A 20,571-nucleotide genomic window follows, 5' to 3' on the forward strand; every position below is an offset into this window, starting at 1 on the left:
GACTTTCTGTCACCTCTCTTCAGTGATGAGAGGATGGGCTCTGGGGGTGAACAGGAATCCAGTCACCCTGGTGCTCTGAGATGACAACAGAAGTGTGTCTACAGATAATGAACATGCCTTCACTTGCCCCTGCTGGTTCAGAAGGTAAAGAATCAGCCTGCCAATTTAGAAGCTGCAAGAGTTGTGGTTTTGATCCCTGGGTTGGCAAGATACCCTGGCAAAGGAAACGGCAACCCACTCTGGTATTCTTGCCTGGAGAATCCCGTGGACAGAGGAGCCTGGTGGGCTACAGTCCATGGGGTCGCAAAGAGTTGGACACGACTGAGTGACTAACAGTACACTTGCCCCACATGGTGTACCCTCCTCTAAATATGGGGTGGGGAGAGAATCCAGTCTGACCAGGCAGCCCCACGTTACCGACTGCAGAGAGGAACCATGGAAGTGGCAGGAAGGGTTGTTAACAACACAGACCGCAGAGCTAGCACACCTGGAGTCAATCCCAGCTGTCCTACCTGACAGCTATGGGATCTTGGGTGAGTTACCTCATCTCTCTTTGACCCAGTTTCCATATCTGTAAATAAGGATACTAGAACATACCTCAAAGGCTGTCATGAGGATTAAGTTAGAATACATAATGGTTATAACAGTGTCTGTCAAACAGCCCTCAAACACCAGGTGTTAGTTTATTTCCTGTTGTACACATTAGACCAACCTTACCCCTTAAGGTGGGCTTCCCTGATGACTCAGACAGTAATGATTCTGCCTACGATGCAGGAGACTCAGGTTCTATCCCTGGATCAGGAAGACCCCCTGGAGAAGGGAATGGCAACCCACTCCCGTATTCCTGCCTGGAGAATCCCATGGACAGAGGAGTGTGTAGGCTGCAGTCCATGGGGTCACAAAGAGTCAGACCTGATTGAGTGACTAACAATTTCACTTCACTTTTCACCCTGTAAGGGTATTTCCAATATCTTCTGCTGATATTGGGTTAGCCAAAAAGTTCATTTGGGTTTTTCTGTACAATGAGATAGAAAAACCCAAAGAAACTTTATGGCCAACCCAATAGTTAGATGAAGGAAGGTAGAAGGAAGTGGAAGACCTTGGTTCAAGTTGTGACCCAGCACTTACCACCATGTAAGTCAATTGATTTCCATGCACCTAAGTTTCATCATCTGAGGTGAATGGGGATAATAAGACCCTTCTCATCAGTTGTTGTAAAAGGATGGGTTGAGACCACAGAAATGCAGAAGTGCTTTGTGGATAGAGAACTGTAGACTTCATACTGGGGCTTTATTTGTGCAACTTTTACCGGGTGAATCTGAGGACAGGCAGCAGAGGCAGGAAGGAGGGAAGGACAAACTGTGCTGGAAAAACCCTTGCAGGAAATCTGCAGAGGAGCCTGCTGTCTCACTTGGTGCACTTGGTTGGTTCAGGAGGACCAGGAATTTGTGCGGCTGATTCCTATGGTTGCCTTGGTGGTGAGAGGTTCCTGGCAGGACCGTGGAAGTGGGGGAAGGCAGGAGTAGGGGAAAAGAATTATTTTCCTTTGCAGGAAGAGGCAGTTGAGTTTCTGTGATGGGCTCCCCCCTGGCCAAGTCTCAGTAGAGGCTGCTGAGGAGACAAATGCCATGCAGGGGAGGAGGAGACGTCAGGGTGGAGGTCCCTCTCTCACCTGTGGTGAAGGCCGTGGAGGTGATGCTGCTCCGCGCAGTGTCCTGGGCCGCCTGCAGGAGCACCGTGTAGTCTGTGCTCTCGGACAGGCCCTCCAGTCGGATCCACGTGTCCTCCGCATCCACAATCAGCTCCTGCAGGATGAACCGGGGGAGGGAGGTGGACGGTGGTGAGCAGAGGGGTCACCATGGAGGGGAGTGGGGAAGGGAAGTTCAGACCCCACGGTCAGTATTACAGTGACCATTTTTATTCTCTCGTCCCATATCATGTCAGGAGAAGACGTTCCAATGAGCAGAAAGAACACCTCCTATGTGGGACTGAGGCCAGCTCCCCTCCCATGGATGCACATTGGATAAGCTTAGCCCTGGGTTATTGAACCCTGTGGTTTTCAGATCACAAAGGGTCTCCTGGAGGCCTGAGGAAGGAGGAACCTAGGCCTCCCTCTTTCACACCCACAGACTAGCTCTACTGAAATCTATTCTGTATATTTGGTTTCTGAATATGATTTCACTTTAAAAAAGAAAAAAAGGATTTCACCATTAACAAACATTTGACAACCAGTGCTATAGGTGGCCTGTTTCAACTGACCATCTAAAACAGAAATTTGTGATCTCTTTACTGTGGGCTGTACAGATGGAGCCTTTATCATGCTTACAGAGAGGCACATGAGACTGTCAAATTTGGTATCCAGCTCATGTGTGCATGGCCCTGTTAGTGAAAATTCATTCCAATACCACATACTTATTAATTGGCTTGGAGGCTGGTATCGGCAGCATCAGCCACAACTGAGTGAAGTTGCAGGGTAGATGCCCCTATTACCTAGAGCAGAAACTGGGGCTCAGAGAGGTTGAGTGCTTTGCCTCAACTTGCATGGAGATAAGAGTGGAGGCAAGACTAACACCCAAATGTCTGGCTTGCAGATGAGTGCTCTTTCCTCAACAGCCTGCTATGTATCCGTAATGGCAAACTTAGCTTACTCCCTGTGTGTTACTTCCAGAAAAATCTCACCTTGCGGCTCCCATCAGTGGATTTGTAGGTCAAGACATAGTTCTCAATCTCTGCTCTGGGAGGCTGCCAGGAGATCAGGGCGCTTTGTCTTGTGACTTCACTGGCTGTCAGATTTTCAGGAGCATCCAGGACTACAAAGAAGAGAAAATGCCAGGAGTGGGCGCCCCTCCAGCTCCTCCCTCTTTGATGCCAGGCATGTGGACCAATTTGTCCACCTGTGTGATCTCTGGGCTGCTCACATGGTGACCTCTGTTCTAGTTTGGATAGGAGCATAAAGGACACTCCTGGGCAGAAGGTAATCATTCAGTGTCATGATCATTCCTGAAGCTATTCCCCCTTCCCTCACCTGGTCCTCTGGGCCTGGATGTGACATCTTCCAGTCTGAAATCATGACCTTGTTAAACCTGCATGTCTGTGAGTTCACTCTTGAATTTACATCATTCCCACATGTATACTTTTGTCTACTGTTCTCCTGGTCATGAATGCACCTAGAAATTCTCTCCCAATATTAAGCCCTTTAGTTCCATCAGACTTTTATGGGCCAGATGCATTCCCAATACTGGCCTCTCTTGACCTGGATGTATTGCTGTCAGCCAGACTCAGGAAAAGAGTTGCAACCCACTTTCACTGGCGTTTGGGCTGCACTTAACTAAAATAAGAATGCCTCATAACCACATTGTCTAAAACCTATAGACTCAGTCTAGTCCAGCCCTTGGAAACTGATCATTTTCAGGATCCATAAAGGCCTCCCAGGATATTGACATGGAACTGACCATTCGAGTACTCACGGGTAGAGAAGTTGGTACTGACGGTACCGCTGGTGAGAGGCCCACTGGTGGCATACATGGTGACAGTGTAGTGGGTCTTAGGAAGCAGGTCAACAAGCTGGAATTCCTCACTGTCTCCATCAACCAGGATGGTCTCTCCGGCAACTAAAATCAGATGGATATGGATAAGGATTGAATAAGACTATTCAACTTAGGAAAGACTTATCCAATCCAAAGATATTCCTTAAAAAACTGCACTATTAGAGTATTTTGGAAAAAATCCTTTAGAGGTTATTTAACTTAGCATTATATTCCATACAAAGCTCCCCTCTCATCTTGTTTTGCATCATAATTGAGAAATTATTTGGAGGCCGATTAGTCTTTCGTATAACATCTACTTGGGTCTCTGGAGTTAGAATAAACCAAATCTTTTGTTTCCTGACCTCTTCCTGCCCTTCACTCTTCCTAATCGGGTTTTCTCTCCTGTAGACTAAGAGCATTCAGCCCAACCCCCATTACATGTATGAAAGTGAAAGAAAGTGAAGTCCCTTAGTCATATCCGACTCTTTGCGACCCCATGGACTGTAGCCCACCAGGCTCCTCTGTCCATGGGATTTTCCAGACAAGAATATTGGAGTGGGGTGTCATTTCCTTCTCCAGGGAATCTTACGAGATGATTCTAAAACTGTCACATTCCTGGCCACCTTTCTCTAAACAAGGAACAGTTTATCAGTGTCCCTGCTGAAATGCAAAACTCAGAAGAGAATCAAGAACAATAATTGAGATGAGCTGACAAAGAAAGAGACAGGTTAAGACTCTGCTTTTATTTGTGACAAGTATGTATATTAATCCTGGTCCTAGGATTTTGTTATCATAGGCTGAGATTAAAAATCATCAAAGATCATGTTTATAACCCCTTCCCAACCTTACCTTGTATAGTTGATTTTTTGCACCCATGGGAAGGGATTTGCATTCATTTTGACTTCATTTTTCCTTGTTGACTGAGTGTGGGGCTAACATTTCAGTTTACTAAAATATACCTGAATTTGGATTCTAACGATCACAGTTTTGTTTGAAACATAAATTTGGTATTCATATCTTTTCTATACTCATTCAAGCTGTTGATAAAACTGTTCATTAGATCAAGGCCAAGCCTCTTATTGTGTCTTGAGAATACTTCTGAGTCATTCAGCATTTAATAGAGTTTACTGGGCACTTCTCCAAATAATGGCAGGGCTGAAGTTTCAATTTTTTGTGGTCTAATGACATAGAAAAGTATGCAAACAAGTTAAAATCTAAACTAGCCCTTTGAAAGAGCTCATATAATAGCTCTATCTTTTTAATATCCTCCTTTGCAACATGATGCCAACAGTCAATGCTTCAGCCACATCAACTATGGCAGTTCCTGTGACTCTCCAAGCTTTCTCTCTAAATGCACCACAGGCTGCTCTTTTTCTTGGAATTCATGTCTTTCTCCTAATCTCTTTTTCTTTTTCTCTTTTTCTCAGATCCAAGATCTGCCTTCTTTCTTCCCCTCCACACTCTCACTCCACATCATAGTGGCCCATCAGGTGTGGCAGACTGGTGTTTTGTACTTGCCCACATCATGACACTGCTCACACTGGGTTGTAACCCTTTACTTGTCTGCACCCTCACTAGAAGTGAATTCTTCGAAGATAAGAACTCATGTTTTGCTTTGAATCATTGTTGTCTCAGAGAGTGCATTGCACTTTGGAGGAAAGCAAAAGTAGTTGTTAAATGAATGGGAATTGCTATGATGGAACTCTGTGCTTCATATCTGTGAGCAGGTGCATCTGACTGCCTTAAGGGAATAATGAGAGCTTTGATCTAGCAGATCGTGTTGGAACTGAGGCTTGAAGGATGACTTTAGTAGGTAGATAAGTGGGGAAAGAGTTTCCTGGTAGAGGAAAGAACATGTACAAACGTACGTTGGCTTGAGAAGGCAGGTGAGAATTTAGAAATGCAGGGTCATAATGTGTAGAGAGGGGTGGTAGGGTTGACGTGGCTTGTGCATGCACACAACAGGGTTAGGATGTATCCATAGTAATAATGTTCATTCTCTGGGGAGAGTCATTCAAACAGCTCTGGAACTCCAAATATGATCTACCATGTAGTTTTCCATCTCAATGGGAGGTGGGCCTTTCTAATGCCTTGCTGAGATACTGATGTGCTAGCAGATTTGCCAGTGAAAAAAAAGGGGGCTCAAAGGGGTTTGGGCAAAACTCATACTTTGTGATCCTGTGCTGGTATGTAGTAATCATTAATTCCTTTCCAACTTATTTAATAGTCTGTTTTGGTTTCTACTTTCCCAAGCTTTGACAATCAGTTTACTTTGCAGCTTACAGAATTGACTTAATCTGTCATTGTTGAAAATCAAGACATCTGCCTGCCTTCTGTCTTCTGGTATCTTTGTTCTCTGGATTCCTGCCTATAACCCACAATATTCTGTGAGCACATGTATAATTTAGGCAGAGAAATAATTTCCTAGGCCTGGACACTTGAACTACTCATTAGCATTCTGCTTTGGGCTCCTCTAATCAATTTCAAATAGCGTTAAGGTGAGTAAGTATGGCAAAGTAAAAGTGAAAGTGAAGTCGTTCAGTCCTGTCCGACTATTTGTGACCCCATGGACTGTAGCCTATCAGGCTCCTCCATCCATGGTATTCTCTAGGCAAGAGTACTGGAGTGGGTTGCCATTTCCTTCTTCAAGTATGGCAAAGAAGACATTAAAACTCAAGATCTCATGTTGGCTCAACCTTTGGGGTTGGATATGGGTAGAGAAGATCAAAGCAACAGAAGAATTTAGTAGTTTTGAATCCTTTGTCACCCGTTATCATGGATGGTCCTTTCGTGTTTTCCTCACTCTGTAAAATATCTAGAAAAGTCAACTTTCTTGCCCATAGCATTCTGGGGCAAGTTCTGAGTTTTGTCTTTCAAGTGCTACTTCTGTTTCTATATTGGTTACATGCCCTTTTTGTACTTTTTAGATTTAACTTTCTCAATTCCCATAGTTGATACAGTTCACAGAGTTTGAGGGCTATCCTGAGGGCTTTATGATGAAATTAAAGCAGGGAAATTTCAAATTTTCTTTCAGATTAAAAAGATTTTTAAAAAATTTTCATATGGTCTTCAGCCCCAGTCCTCACCATTCCCACCTGCCTAATGCATTGACCCGCAGACACCCACCTGCAAAGTGTGTGAGAACAATGACATAGTTCTCTACTTCACTCATGGGTGCCTTCCACTGCAGCAGGGCTTCGGTTGGGGTGATGTTGGTAGCAGTCAGATCCGCAGGATTGTCCATGGCTGAAACAACACAGGAAAATATCAGGTAGAGGTAAGACGACCTGCAGGATGGAAGAGGAGAGAACTGCCTCCTGTAGTTTCACCTAGAATGCATGTCTGCTGCTGTGTGACACAACATAATGAAGTGAGTGAAGACCTCTTTTCTTTCTCCCCTTCTGATTCCATTAGCCTCTTCCCCTTTCTCATTTCTCCTTCCTTTCAAGCACCCAGCACTCCCTTAAATACTCTCAGATCTTTTTTTAATTGATCCATTAACTTCTTATGTGCAGAGCAGTCGGGTGTTATGGGGGAGTCCAAGGTATGACTCTTGTGCTTTAGACATTTAAACCTAGGTAGAGAAACTAAGAACATATCAAAACTGTTATATTTTTGTAGCTGATGAGCTAATATGATTCCCAGGCTCTTTTTACTTGAATAAATGTTGATAGAAGGGGCATGCCATGTCAAACAGTCTCTGTTGATGAGCTGCAGGAAGTGTGGTGGGAGTTCCATGAAGTCAGGGAGTAACCCCAGCACCTAGAACTTAGCCATTGCTCAGTAAATACTTGTGGAATGAAGAATGGGACTCAGGTTGCCTTTACAGTCAGATCTGCTCATTGAATTCTTGCTTTGCTACTCACAAGGCTGACTCTGTACTGAGTCCTGGGCTCTTTTTGTGGCGTAGAGAGTCAAGGGATTTGGTCCCCACTTAAAGCCGGGAGTGCCTGCTGAGGAGCAGAGTTTGTTCATCATAGCACCATATTCTCATTCTCACTTGCACATGTGGTTTAGTTGCTTCAATCATGTCTGACTCTTCGCAACCCTATACACTGCAGCCCACCAGACTCCTCTGTCCATGGGATTCTCCAGGCAAGAATACTGGAGTGGGTGGCCATTTCCTCCTCCAAGGGATCTTTCTGACCCAGGGATTGAACCCTCATCTCCTACATTGCAGGCAGATTCTTTACTGCTCCTGTTCCCTGCCTCATTTCCTTACTGCACCTCTCTTCCATAAAGTTGGGATTTATCTTAGAAATGCAGGTTATTACAGTAGTTTAGGTATCAGGTCAACCTATGTGTCATGTAATTTAATTTTGGAGACCCAGCTATACTATTGATCTCTCCCTCTCCTCTAACTGAAGGTTAGATTGCTTGTCTATGTCCTTTATTTCAAAGAAACAACCATTTACAATTTTAACATCTGAATTGTGTCCATAATCTATGCCTTGAACAAGGTCTTCAAATGCAAGCTTCCAAAAAGAAACAAAGAAGAAAAATCTTAAGAGACTACATTTAGTTTGACCTCTGAGATCTACCATGAGACCTTGAGGAGTAATCATCGCCAAAAGTTATAAAATCATAGACCTCACACTAAAGCAACAGCAACAGCAAAAGAACAAAATAAAACATTTCTGTGAGTAATCTGGTTGTTGGGAGTTGCCAAAATAGCTCTGCCTGAATTTGAAGGAGGGAAACTGGGTCGGTGTGCTATTGAATATATGCTTTAGAGATACTTGCTTATAACCAAGAACCCAGGAGTGAGTTTTTGACCTAAGTTGTTCTCTTCTACTTTTGGGTTTGGAGGCTTGTGAAGTCCATTTTATTATCCTCCCTGAGAAAAACCCTAACTTCTTTAAAGTGAATTTCTAAGACTTAGAGGAATGGATGAGGAGGGCTTCTTTATACTCACTGGGCATCCCTTCAGGTCAACATGTGCTGATACTTTAATGGTCATAGATGTCTTGACAGGAAGGGTAAGATTGAACCAAAAACACGGCTGCGCTACATGTAGTCACAGGCATGGCAGGACAGTAGGGAAGATGAGAACATCCTGTGATGTCTTCAGGTGAATAATGTTTTGAGTTTCTGAAGGAATGTTTCTTTGGCCATGGCCTTAGAGATGCTCTTTCTGGGCTAGTGAGCGTATCTACAAGAGCAGTGAGGAATTCCAGGTTGCTCTCATTCATGAAGTACCGTTCGTTCCCTGAGGGAAGTAAGCAGCCTCAGGAAATCCAGGTGTTCTCTTAATGAGGCAAGCTGGATGTCTTCCTGTGTGCTGGGTCAGCACACTACTGAATATATGCTTCAATATACAGGAACCATATCGTCACTGAGAGTTGCGTCTGGGGTTGGAACCAAAAACTTTCACTGTTCCCTCTCATGTTTTCTGTGAAAAACCTGTCCTAGTTCTGCATGATGAGCTGGCTGAGGAGTCAGAAAAGAAGGGCAGGGTAGGGGCTGTTGGAGCCCTGCTCTCAAGCCCATCATTTTTCCAGAGAAAAGCACCTCCTTCCTCCTCCCTGGATGATAAAGCAAAAGGAAATGCAGTCACTTGGTGGTTCTGGTCATGTAGAATGAGGGATTTCATGATTCCAAGGGTTGTTACTGGAATAACAGCCCCCTTTTGTTTTTTCTCTAAGGTAAAGTTTCCCTGTCAGTCTTTTAAAAAATTAGATGGGATGAATCACATGTCTGTTCTGGAATTCACTTGTCATGAGTCTTTGGAGGGTTACTTTTCATATTGGAAATGCCATGAAAATGTCTGACCTAAACCAGCAAGAGTCTTAGAGGGTGACTCTAAACTCCTAGTGTTACAGAGAAGCTCCAAGGGAGGAACTTTGCAAATTGCTTCGCATAAAAATGTGAGTCCATAACACATATATACGGAATTTAGAAAGATGGTAACGATGGCCCTATATGCAGGGCAGAAGAAGAGATGCAGAAGTAAAGAACAGACTTTTGAACTCTGTGGGAGAAGGTGAGGGTGGGATGTTTCGAAAGAACAGCATGTATATTATCTGTGGTGAAACAGACCACCAGTCCAGGTGGGAGGCATGAATTGAGTGCTCAGGCCTGGTGGGCTGGGAAGACCCAGAGGAATCGGGTGGAGAGGGAGGTGGGATGGGGGACCGGGATGGGGAATACGTGTAGCTCTATGGCTGATTCATATCAATGTATGACAAAACCCACTGAAAAATAAAAAATTAAAAAAATAAATAAATTAAAAAAAAAAAAATATAGAAAAAAAAAAATGTGAGTCGAAGGAACACCCTGGAGGGCAACCTCCCATGCCCAACCCAGAACCAGTGTCCTCTGAGTTAGCCAGGATGACTTCTGTTGGCCCCAGGTCCTCAGCTGGGGTCCCACCTTGGCCCGTGATGGGGAGACGTGCCCACCTGTGTGCACAAGTGTGCAGATCCGCTCACTCTCCTCCCTGCCCCGCACGCTGTTGAGGCTGATTTCATATTCCGTAGCTGGGTGCAGCTTGGTGATGGTGAATTCTGTCACCGTGTTGGGCACCACTGAGCTGTCCAGTCGTCCCACTAAGGAAGAGCAGAAGTCACAGGTCGAGTTCCATGGATCTCACATCAATGCAGCTCATGATGCAGGATCTCCCAGGGGCACTTTGTCATGCAGCCCCGATAGACGGGTGCAAGGGTCAGCACCCATTTGGGAAAGAGGGGGGCTGGGAATGTTGGAATTTGAAGAGACCTTGCATGCTGATCCCACCCCCTTATTGTATAGGATCCCAAGAACAAAGGGGGGAAAAACTATTTATTAGGTGGTTTTCTAACAAGCTGGTCTTCAAGCAGTATAGAAAGCATGGCTGCAGACTGGCCCATGCAGCCAAGAGATCCAGTAGTCTGGAAAATTATGCCCCCGACTCACTGGAAGTGAGTGTACCCTCTACTTCCTTAACAATTCCACATGCACCAGCAAGAGCTGGCAGGATGCAGGTGAGGTCTGGCCCTATTTCTTCTGACTCATAACTTGGATGGAGCAGCAGTAACAGGACCACCATCACTGTGGTTCCCTTCATATGACTCTGTGGTACCTTCAGGCATAGGCACCCCCTAGGGGTTTTAGTCTTGCACTTTAATTCTCTCAGAAAAGTGCATGTGACCCTGGCTCTTGGCAGATTCTTTTAGAGATCTTAGTTTCTCGCTACACTGTCTGGATAGTGGTGACTGATTACCATGGTTCACTCAACCTGTAAAGGGCCTGCTTCCTATGTGAATATAATCAAACCTTTTGTGAGAGGAGCTAGTATGTTCTGGGTTCCTTGGCTACTCCTCATTACCTACTCTCATTCTGATGGAGCGTGCTACAGAGCGGAGGAAATTGCAGGCAAGGGGGTGATATCCCCTGGGATATACTAGTTCTGCCATAACAGTCTTCATCCAGTTCCAAATTCTATTCATCTTTGAGAATTCAAGTAACTTTATTACCTTGTGTTGGCCGATAGGATACTCGGTAGTAATCAAAAGATGCAACAGGAGGGCTCCAGGAGACCATAACTGAATCCTTGGTCACATTGCTAATTGTGATGTCTTTGGGAGGATCAATTCCTACAAGGATGCGGGTGGTCGTGGGGAAAAGACAGAAAGCATAATATGAGAAACAATTTCCTATTTTTCATTTTATGTGGACCAAGAGCTAATGGTGTCCCAGAGGCAGACAAGACCTTGCTTTATACTAGGGCAACCTTAAAACCGTGATCAGGCTGAAGTCTCACTTGAAACCTCATAGATATGGCCAGAGTCATGCACCTGGAGAGTATTTTAACAACATGAAATCAAGCTGTCAAGGTCTATGCCTGTGTAGTGACTCTTACCTATCTGAATTCCAACTGGAAAATATCCTTCAAGTTTGTTGTTTTGTTTTGAACTAGGAGTAATAGTCATTTTCTTTGGGGCAGCTTCTTTTGAACAAATCCAACTCTCTCTCTCTCTTTTTTGTATCAACCACCTTTGGTCAATTTGGAAAAATTGCTATTGACTGTACAGGGATTTCAGAGTACAAGTCCAGAACAAATCCACTTTCCTAAACTGATTTTTTATTTATACTGTATGCTCTGTTTTTTTTTTTTAAACTACTGGCAGGTTACAGGACCAAAACCAGCTGAGTGTTTAATCCACTTGTTCAATTCTTGTAAGTATATAAGAATTCACCCAAACAGACATGTCCTCACCCACATCATACTCATATTTGTGACTGTATGTAAGAAGGATGAGATGCAAGTGATTCAGTACATCTCAGAGAACCTGTGTTTTTCAGACAACAAGCAGATCAACTCCATTCTCAGAGTACCAGGTCCCTATATGGTTGCATGCTAGTCTTATATGATTCTGGGGAAACATCATTCACAAATTGAACTGACTAGGCAGTCAAGAGATGGCTCTGCAGAAGAGGAACAGATGTCTCCTCACTGTAGAAGGGTGTCCTCTTGGAGACTAGCTCCCTCCAGAGTTTTCTTCTAAGTTGATAGAAGGAGGACCTCTGGATCAATGCATTAAAGCCCTGGCCTCCTTAAGACATCAAATCCATCCTATCTTCTAAGTGGAAGCTTCCCATCTTATACATTACGTGCAGCCCTGGAAGAGGTGACTGTTTAAGAACAATTCATAGACCCTCTCTGTTATCCAAGGAGTGGTCCCCTACTCCTTGGGTGTTTCTCTTTGTAAATTTCATAAAGGTTATCATGGGAATCCCCATTATCACCTGCTGTCAAGTCCTCCAGCCCCACCTGTGGTGATGGAGCCCACGATGGGCTCAGAGGTCACTGTACCATGGACTGCCACCAGATTCACAATGTACTCAGTAGCTGGCTGCAGGCCCATCAGGACAGCATGCCTCTTGGTGGCATCCAGGGAGACCTCCATCATTTCTTCCTCTTCATCCCGGGGGCTGTAGTTGAGAATGAGTCTGTCTGCCGGAGGGGATGGGTCACTCCAGGTGATGTTCACACTGGAGGAGGTCACGTGAGAAAAGTGCAAATGGGAGATGGGGCGGAAGCCTGAAAACAGAGGAAATGAATGGTTCTGAAATCCACATAAAGTGGTGGGGCCACTGGGGTACAGAAAACATCTAACCAAAGAGGTCTGCTTTCCTTGCTAATCAGGACTACACCTGCACTTGTTAACCAGAGCGTCCACATCCTCACTCTCCTATCTCATCCACTCTCCTTTCTCCAAGCCAGACACTGAAAAATGAATGCCCTCAGCAGTATAAATACAGCATCACCTCTGTGAATTATTCATAATACTGGTGGGGGATTTAAAACTTCTATCCTGGAAGGAATTCAACATGATCCCATGGATCCTCTGAATACCCACTGACTTAGTGCAGGCAGAAAATGAACAGAATTAACTACTCTGACCAGCCTACAGGAAACCAGACAGAATTTTAGGCATGCAGGTAGCCTTGTTCACTTCTCCCCTTCACCTCCAGCCATTCTCTCTTGGGCTTCCCAGATGACTCAATGGTAAAGAGTCTGCCTGCCAATGCAGGAGACACACATGAGATACAGGTTCAATCCTTGGGTTGGAAAGATCCCCTGGGGTAGGAAATGGCAACCAACTCCAGTATTCTTGTCTGTAAAATTTCATGAACAGAGAAGCCTGCTGGGCTATAGTTCATGGGGTTGTAAAGAGTCAGACACAACTGAGTGACTGAGCACACACATACACATTGTTTTTCAAGGTATTTATTAATTTCTTCTCTATCTCTTCTTTCTCTACCTTTCTCTAAAATTCTTCCTTTCTCTAGAGGCAATGGGGTGTTGGAAGAGTGGGTTGCCTAGATGATCTTCTCATCCTAAGATCCACTGATCCCTGAACCCAGCTGAGATTTCTGCTGCCCGGGTACCTGTGAAGGCGTCCACAGTGGACTCCAGGCTCTGCTGCCGGCCCCTCTCAGCTGTGATTGAAATGATGTACTCTGCGCCGGGCTCTAGATCTGTCAGTGTATACGAGGTCCTGTCCTTGGGCACGGTGACTTCAGAGGCAATCCCAGAGGATGGGGTAAAGGTAATTCGGTAGTGGTCAATGGGGCCGCTGGCTTTGGTCCAGATGAGGGAGATGGAGGTTTCTGAGGAGGCTGTCACCATGAGGTCTCGAGGACTGTCGAGTTCTGTGGATCAAAATAAGCAGCCTATTTTACGTAAGTTCCACACGAGGGCCAGTATTTATTGGAATTAGGCCTCTGGTGGATTTCTAAGCTATCAGCGGTTCTGCTGACCATGAAGATTGCCTTGTCATTGCTGACACTAATCTCACACTTTGTTAAGCACCTTCCCTTTGAAAGATGGCCAGGGGCTCGGTATATAGATGAATAATCTGCCGGAAAGCATTAGTAACTCAAGATACCCCACTGCGGGACAAAGCTGGCCGCTGATTTTTAAGCTCTCCATTTTCTCCCAGCCTTTCTCAGTAAGCCAACCAGGGCAAAACAGGTGCCACCATCAAGTATGGGTATGCTGTTCCTGGCAGCCATAACTACCTCTGTCCCTGGTGCCATTCTGACTGACCTGGCCATAGGTGTGTAGGCAACAAGATCTGAGGACTCCTGGGGACCCATGTCTTGAGGTTCTCTAGAGAGGTTGTCTATGCTGGACAACCTCAGGACAGCGATTGGTTCAGAATTCCCAGCCCAGCCCAGGCTCCTACCAGTTACTAAAGTGACTTTGGAATTTGCCTGGGATTTGAAACCAAAATTGTTGGATCCAGAATAGCAAGAGTCTCAGTGGACTTCTCCGTTCTCCAAGCTCAAACGGGTTGTTTCCAAGTCTAGACCTCCAGCCTGTGGCCTTTCTGAAGGTTCTGTCCTATGGGGTGAGAAGTATCACATTCTGCCTGCTGTGAGATGATCTAGAAGGAAACATGACTTGCTACAACACTGGCTTTTATGGGGTTTTACACCTCTGCTCTGTGCAGCCGTGGGCAGCCCTTCAGACCGTTGGGTACCAAGTGTGAGGAGAGGGTGGGACCCCATCCTGCATGTCAGATGTCGAGGGTAGGCACAGGGAATCAAGGAGTACAGGTAGATGGTGTTCCTAAGCCGGCAGTCCTCACCCAGGGACCTGTTCGCTAGGGTGGGTTGCCATCTGACCGGTCCTCGATGACCCTCAGGTCACAGTGTCCTGGCTCTTTCCACACCAGTCTTCCTACTCACCGGTTCTGGCGTTCATGGTGGCTGGTACGCTTTGCTGTGAGTTCATGAGGGCGGATATTCCAATTCCATACTCAGTGCCAGGCACCAGATCTGTTGGTAGATGCAGAAACAAATGTTATCCCATGTATGTCAGGGATGGGGAAGGCTGAATCGGGATGGGGTGGAGCAGATGACCTTAGGCTCCTGTTCAGATCTTGTGTTTAATTCCCTCCTAATTTTACCCATTTGCATTGCATGTGTGCACAGTCGTGTCTGACTCCTTGTGACCCCATGGACTTAGCTCACCAGGATCCTCTGTCCATGCGATTTTCCAGGCAAGAATACTGGAGTGGGTTACCATTTCCTCATTTTACCTATTAGGAAATCCTAATTTCACCACGTAGGAAATCCACACCAAGTCAAGAGAATGAACTGGTCAGCGCAGAGCTTCCTCCTTGCTGCTGGTCTCCGTGGGAGGGCAGAGGTGCTGTCCTGGCCCGTGACCTTCAGACCTGTGCTCTACGGTGGGAGTCTCCTCAGGGCACTTAGAGTCTCAGGTTGGCTATAGCTGGTAAGGGCATTTCTTGCTTACACTGTGAATTGGGGGAGTGTATAATTGAGGACTGTGTGGACATAAGCTTGTAAAGCATTTGTTGAACACTGTGGATGAAGAACAAGGTGCACCTGTTATAGACAGGGACTGAGGCCATATGGGGATGTCTGCATCCTTTCTGGGGAGCAACTGCGGATGGACTGTCTCGCTGAGCACAAGGCTGTTGGGTCTTTAATGTAAGGGCATGTAGTAGCTCTGGTGCTGCGGGCTTCCTACCAAGGGCACTTCAATGTGAGGATGACTTCTGGGGGACCCTAAGGAGCTGAAGAAAATGGAAAAACACTTCCCAACTACAGAGGGAAATTCTTTAGGGTTCAATACAAAGGATCACTGGGGATCTCCAAGAATATCTAGAATTATCTGGGGGTGTCTCCCTATCCTCTTACCCAAAATCATTTTCAGTTTAACCAGTTTAGTGGATATATTAATTCCCTATTTATGTTGTAGCAAATTACCAGTCTAGTGGCTCAAAACAATACATCTATTATTTTACAATTCAGGAGCTTGGCAGGGCAGTATTCTTTCTGGAGATTCGAGGAAAGAATTTATTTCTTTACCATTTCGAGCTTCTACAGGTTGCCTGCATCCCTTGGCTTGTGGTCTCATAATCCATCTTGAAAGTCAGAGGTATAACATTTTTTCAAATCTGTTTTTTCCTCTGAGCCCTTCTACCATGATTCCATCTTCTACTCTGATCTCTCTGCATCTTTTTAAAAAGGATCCTTGAGATTACACTGGTCTTGATTAGCATGGGATAGTCTCCTCATCTTTTTTTTTTTTTTCACTAAAACTAACATTTAATAGAAAAACCTGTAATCACTTTTTAAAATTCAGATGCAAAGATCCTTAACCTAATTACATCTGTAACTTCCTTTTGTCAGTGTAAGATGACATAGTCACACATTCCAGGGATTATCACGTGGACATCTTTGGGGGCCTCTATTCTAGCACCAAACTAGCATCAAACCCTCATTTATTAAGACTGAAATTGTAAAAAAAATACAAGATCAAATCATCATCTGTGAGTCCCTTGTTGTCAGTCTGAATCCTTTTGGGTATCTCTTTGTGCAGGCTCAACTAGAACCAAGACTGATGATCATGCTGTTCTGCATTTATATAATAACACTTGTTCTTTTCAAACTACCTGTTTTTTGAAAAAATATTTTTTTATAGGAATGCAGTTGCTTTACAGTGTTGTGTTACTTTCTATGTACAGCAAAGTGAATCAGCTATATGCATACATATACATATATTCCGTCTTTTTTTGGATTTCCTTCCCATTTAGGTTCCTCAGTGCTCTGGTGATCTGACTGTATTTTGACCATTACAACAACCTTATGAGGAATGTGAGATGGGGAGTCTTTTCCCCATCTGCATTAGTCTCCCTCATGACCTAGTCATCTCCCGAAGGCTCCGTCTCCTAAGATCATCACACTGGAATGAGGATTACAGTGGATGAATTTTGGGGGGACACAAACATTTTGGGCTTCCCTGATGGCTCAGTCAGTAAAGGATCTGCCTGCCATGTGGGAGACCTGGGTGGCTGCCAAGACAAAGAATCACAAATTTGGTGGCTTAAAACTACAGAAATGTATTGTCTCCCAGTTCTGGTGTCTAGAGGGCCAAAATCAAGGTATTGGTAGACCCATGCTCCTTCCAAAGGCTTTAAGCAGGGAATCTTCTTGGCTCTTCCTAGCTTCCAGTAGCTGCTGGGAATCCTTGGTGGTGTGCCTTGGCTTCCAGCTGCATCACTCCAGTCTCCATCTCTGTTGGCCCATGGTGTCTTTGTCTGCTTAGGCTGCTATGGGCTGGTGACTCAAACAATAAATGTGTTTCCCACAGTTCTGGAGGCTGAGAAGTTCAAGATCAAGGTACCAGCAGATCTGATGTCTGGTGAGCTCCGCTTCCTGGTTCACAGACCGTCTTCTCACTGTGTCCTCATACAGCAAGAGAGCAAGAAAACTCTGCTGAGTTTATGAGATCACTGGTTCCATTCATGAGGACTCTACCCTCATGACCCAGTCTTCTCTCAAAGGCTCCATCTCCTAATATCATCACACTGGAATGAGGATTACAATACACGAAATTTGGGGGGACACAAACATTTCAGGCTTTCCTGGTGACTCAGGCAGTAAAGAATCTGCCTGCAATGTGGGAGACCTGGGGTCAATCCCTGGGTTGGGAAGATCCCCTGGAGGAGGCCATGGCAACCTACTCCAGTATTCTTTCCTGGAGAATCCCCATGGACAGAGGAGCCTGGCGGGCTACAGTCCATGGGGTCACAAAAGAGTCGGACATGACTGAGTGACTAAGCACACACACAAGGCAAAGAATAAGTCTGTGACCAGCTGGAGATGACCCTTGGCTTCTGGCATCAGGGGTCAGGGCTTTTAGGACTGAATGCCCTACCCTACCCTGAGTTCCTCCCCTCCCCAGAGCATCTGTGGCCTCCCAGGAACCCTGAGGGAAGAGGGACGATTTTGACAGGAAATGCATCAAGCAACCCTTCCTTAACAAGGGCGTGGTTTCAAGAAGGTAAAAGCTGTGTGGGAGCCAGAGGCTTCGGCATTCCCTCCTCAGTATGGTTTTAGTACAGCCTGTGCAGTGAGCCCCCCATGCCTGGGTAAGGCAGAACCTACCTGGCCTTACTGACTGGGCTCTCAGGTCAGAATGTATTAGAATCAGCCCCCTTTTTTTCCTCTTCTGAAACCAGCTCCAGTCATTTCCTTACCTTTGGTTCTTTCTATCTCTAAAGTGTCAACATTGGGACTTCCTTAGTGGTCCATTGGTTAAGAATTGCCTTCCAATGCAGGGGATGTGGGTTTGATCCCTGGTTGGGGAACTAAGATCCCACATGCCAATGGGGAACTAAGCCTGCGAGTCACAACTACTGAGCCCACACACTCTGGAGCCCACGCACCACAGCTAGACAGAAGCCTGTGCACCGCCAACAGAAGATCCCACGTGAAGCAGCAGAGATCCTACATGCCACAACTAAGACCTGGCACAGTCAAACATAGATAAAAAATAAACAAATATTAAAAAAAACAAAGTGTCAACACTGGTGGAGGTGAACTTTGAGGTCTGCTAGACATTAATATTCAGATTCTGTCACTTTCTATTAGGTTGGTTCAAATGCAAGTGTGGTGGTTTTGGACTGTGAATTTTAAAATCATTGTAACTCGTTTCTAACACATCTTTATTAATCAAAATAGGAACCATTACAATTAACACAATTTTGCCAATGAGAAATAAGCTTGCTTATTCCTGTAGTGTAAAAATCCATGCTTCGGGCAGTAGACTACCAAACAGTGACCATGACCTTTTGTTGGTGCAAGAGTTGCTTTGGGAAGTGCTTTAGAACTGCTTAGTCCAACCACTTAGCTGGTCGTTGTCAGCTGTCATATAATATCCACTTTCATCACACATCACAATCCAATCAAGTAATGGTTCCTTGTTGCTCAGAATAAGAGAAGATGACACTTCCAAATGACATTTGTAAAAAAAATTTTTGGTCAGCTCATGAGGCATCCACTTATTGAAATTTTTCACCTTTCCAATTTGTTTCAAATGCTGAACAACCACGACATTGAGGTCTCCGGCAACTTCTCACGTAGTTGTAAGAGGGTCAGCTTCGATGATTGCTCTCAATTTTTGTCAACTTCTGATGGCCAACCACTATGCTCCTCATCTTCAAGGCTCTCATCTTCTTTGCAAAACTTCTTGAACCACCACTGTACTGTACATTCATTAGCAGTTCCTGAGCCAAATGGGCTGTTGATGTTGGAAGTTATCTCTGCTGCTTTACAGCCCATTTTGAACTTGAATAAGAAAATCACTCGAATTTGATCTTTGTCTAACATAAATTTCCATAGTCTAAAATACATATAAAATACACAGCAAATAATAAGTCATTAGCAGAAAAACCTAAAGTGAGGAATATGCATTAAAATCATGTATAACATAACCACATTTATTGAAGAATGTATTCCAATATTGAATGGCAAAGTCCTACAGTGCAAAACTTCAATACATGTTGTGAAGTAATTAGCCTCCAACTAATAAAAATAAATGAAAAAAAAACAAAAACAAACTTCAGTACTTTTGCACTGACCTAAGATACTTGTGTAACTTTGATTCCTTCACATCTTTGAGGTTTATTGTCTGTAGAATGGTTAAGAATAATAGTGTCTATCTCAGAGGGTCCTGGGATTAAATGAGCCAATGTAGAGAAAGTACAGTACCTGGCCCATTGTAAGACTAGCCCATAGCATTATTACCTTGCTCAGAGAACTATTCCAGGATTTTGAGTCATTTTTTGGTAAGCCCCAGACAGGTACAGGTTGGTCCTCCGCACACCTGTTGTCAGTTTGCTGAAGCTTAGCCCACTGGCTCTGATGAAACCAGGGATTTAGGGAGTCCAGGTGTCAGTGAGGAGCTGGCCCCTGGCTGGGCTGGTACCTGTCACTGGATTGAGTTGGGCTATTGCAACGCCCCCAGATCTGTTCAAAGTACATATTTATCTCCGCCAGTATGTTCGGCAAGTCCCAAGTACATACTTGGCTGGAGAAATTAGATTACCTTTGGGACATAAACTACTCTCAGACAACTGATTGAGACCTTCAATTGCCTATTATGAAGTACAAATTTTCCGACGTAGATGAAGGGTGACAGATTGAGGAAGGAAGACAGAAATTATATGTTGCCAAACGGATCCAGCATGTACCGTTTTCATCTGAGTTTCTTATTTATGAAGCTTAAATGAAATGTTCAATAATTTACAACGGAATCATCTTCTCCCAGAAAAGTACAGAGTAGAATTTAAAGTACTCTCTTTCCCAGCTTTCTGTCTAGGGGATGGGGAAGTGGGACTCGCTTATAGGTTCCTGCCTGCTGCTTTTCTTTGATTTTCAGCAGCTTTCTTCCTGTGCTACAAGTGAATTGTTGCTCTTTGCCAGCAGGTAAAATACACTTTCTGCTGGAAAAGGAAATGCATACCCAAGGCATAGCGGAGACACTTATATATAGCACTTGGAAGACTCCTAGGGATTTCTCACTTTTAAAGACCCCATGGCTTTCTATCAACGCTCCCTTTATCTTTCTGTCCAACTCCTGCAAGTAGTAGCATATGAATGGCTTTGCTCCCTTTTTAACAATAGCTCAGAAATTCATCCCATGGGAAACCACCACTCTCCACCCCTTATAGAACTTCACTGGTTCAACTCAGAGGATGACACTTCTCTCAACTCTTTTCCTGCATATCCATTCTTCTTT

The 20,571-nt window shown here is 44.7% G+C and overlaps 1 protein-coding gene across 1 annotated transcript in view; it reads right to left on the reverse strand.

Annotated features, from left to right (window-relative positions):
• The window catches only part of TNR (tenascin R), an 89,110-nt gene that overhangs the window by 29,698 nt on the left and 38,841 nt on the right, over nt 1–20,571 (reverse strand). Inside the window, exons 8-16 of the mRNA XM_065936101.1 lie at nt 14,706–14,795; nt 13,401–13,664; nt 12,280–12,549; nt 10,982–11,101; nt 9,929–10,075; nt 6,654–6,773; nt 3,468–3,611; nt 2,680–2,810; nt 1,673–1,805 (exon numbers count right to left, since the gene is read on the reverse strand). Coding sequence (XP_065792173.1) covers nt 1,673–1,805; nt 2,680–2,810; nt 3,468–3,611; nt 6,654–6,773; nt 9,929–10,075; nt 10,982–11,101; nt 12,280–12,549; nt 13,401–13,664; nt 14,706–14,795 — 1,419 coding nt within the window. The remainder of the gene's footprint in view (nt 1–1,672; nt 1,806–2,679; nt 2,811–3,467; nt 3,612–6,653; nt 6,774–9,928; nt 10,076–10,981; nt 11,102–12,279; nt 12,550–13,400; nt 13,665–14,705; nt 14,796–20,571) is intronic.

This window comes from Muntiacus reevesi, chromosome 5 (genome assembly GCF_963930625.1).
Source record: "Muntiacus reevesi chromosome 5, mMunRee1.1, whole genome shotgun sequence".
Lineage (NCBI taxonomy): Eukaryota > Metazoa > Chordata > Mammalia > Artiodactyla > Cervidae > Muntiacus > Muntiacus reevesi.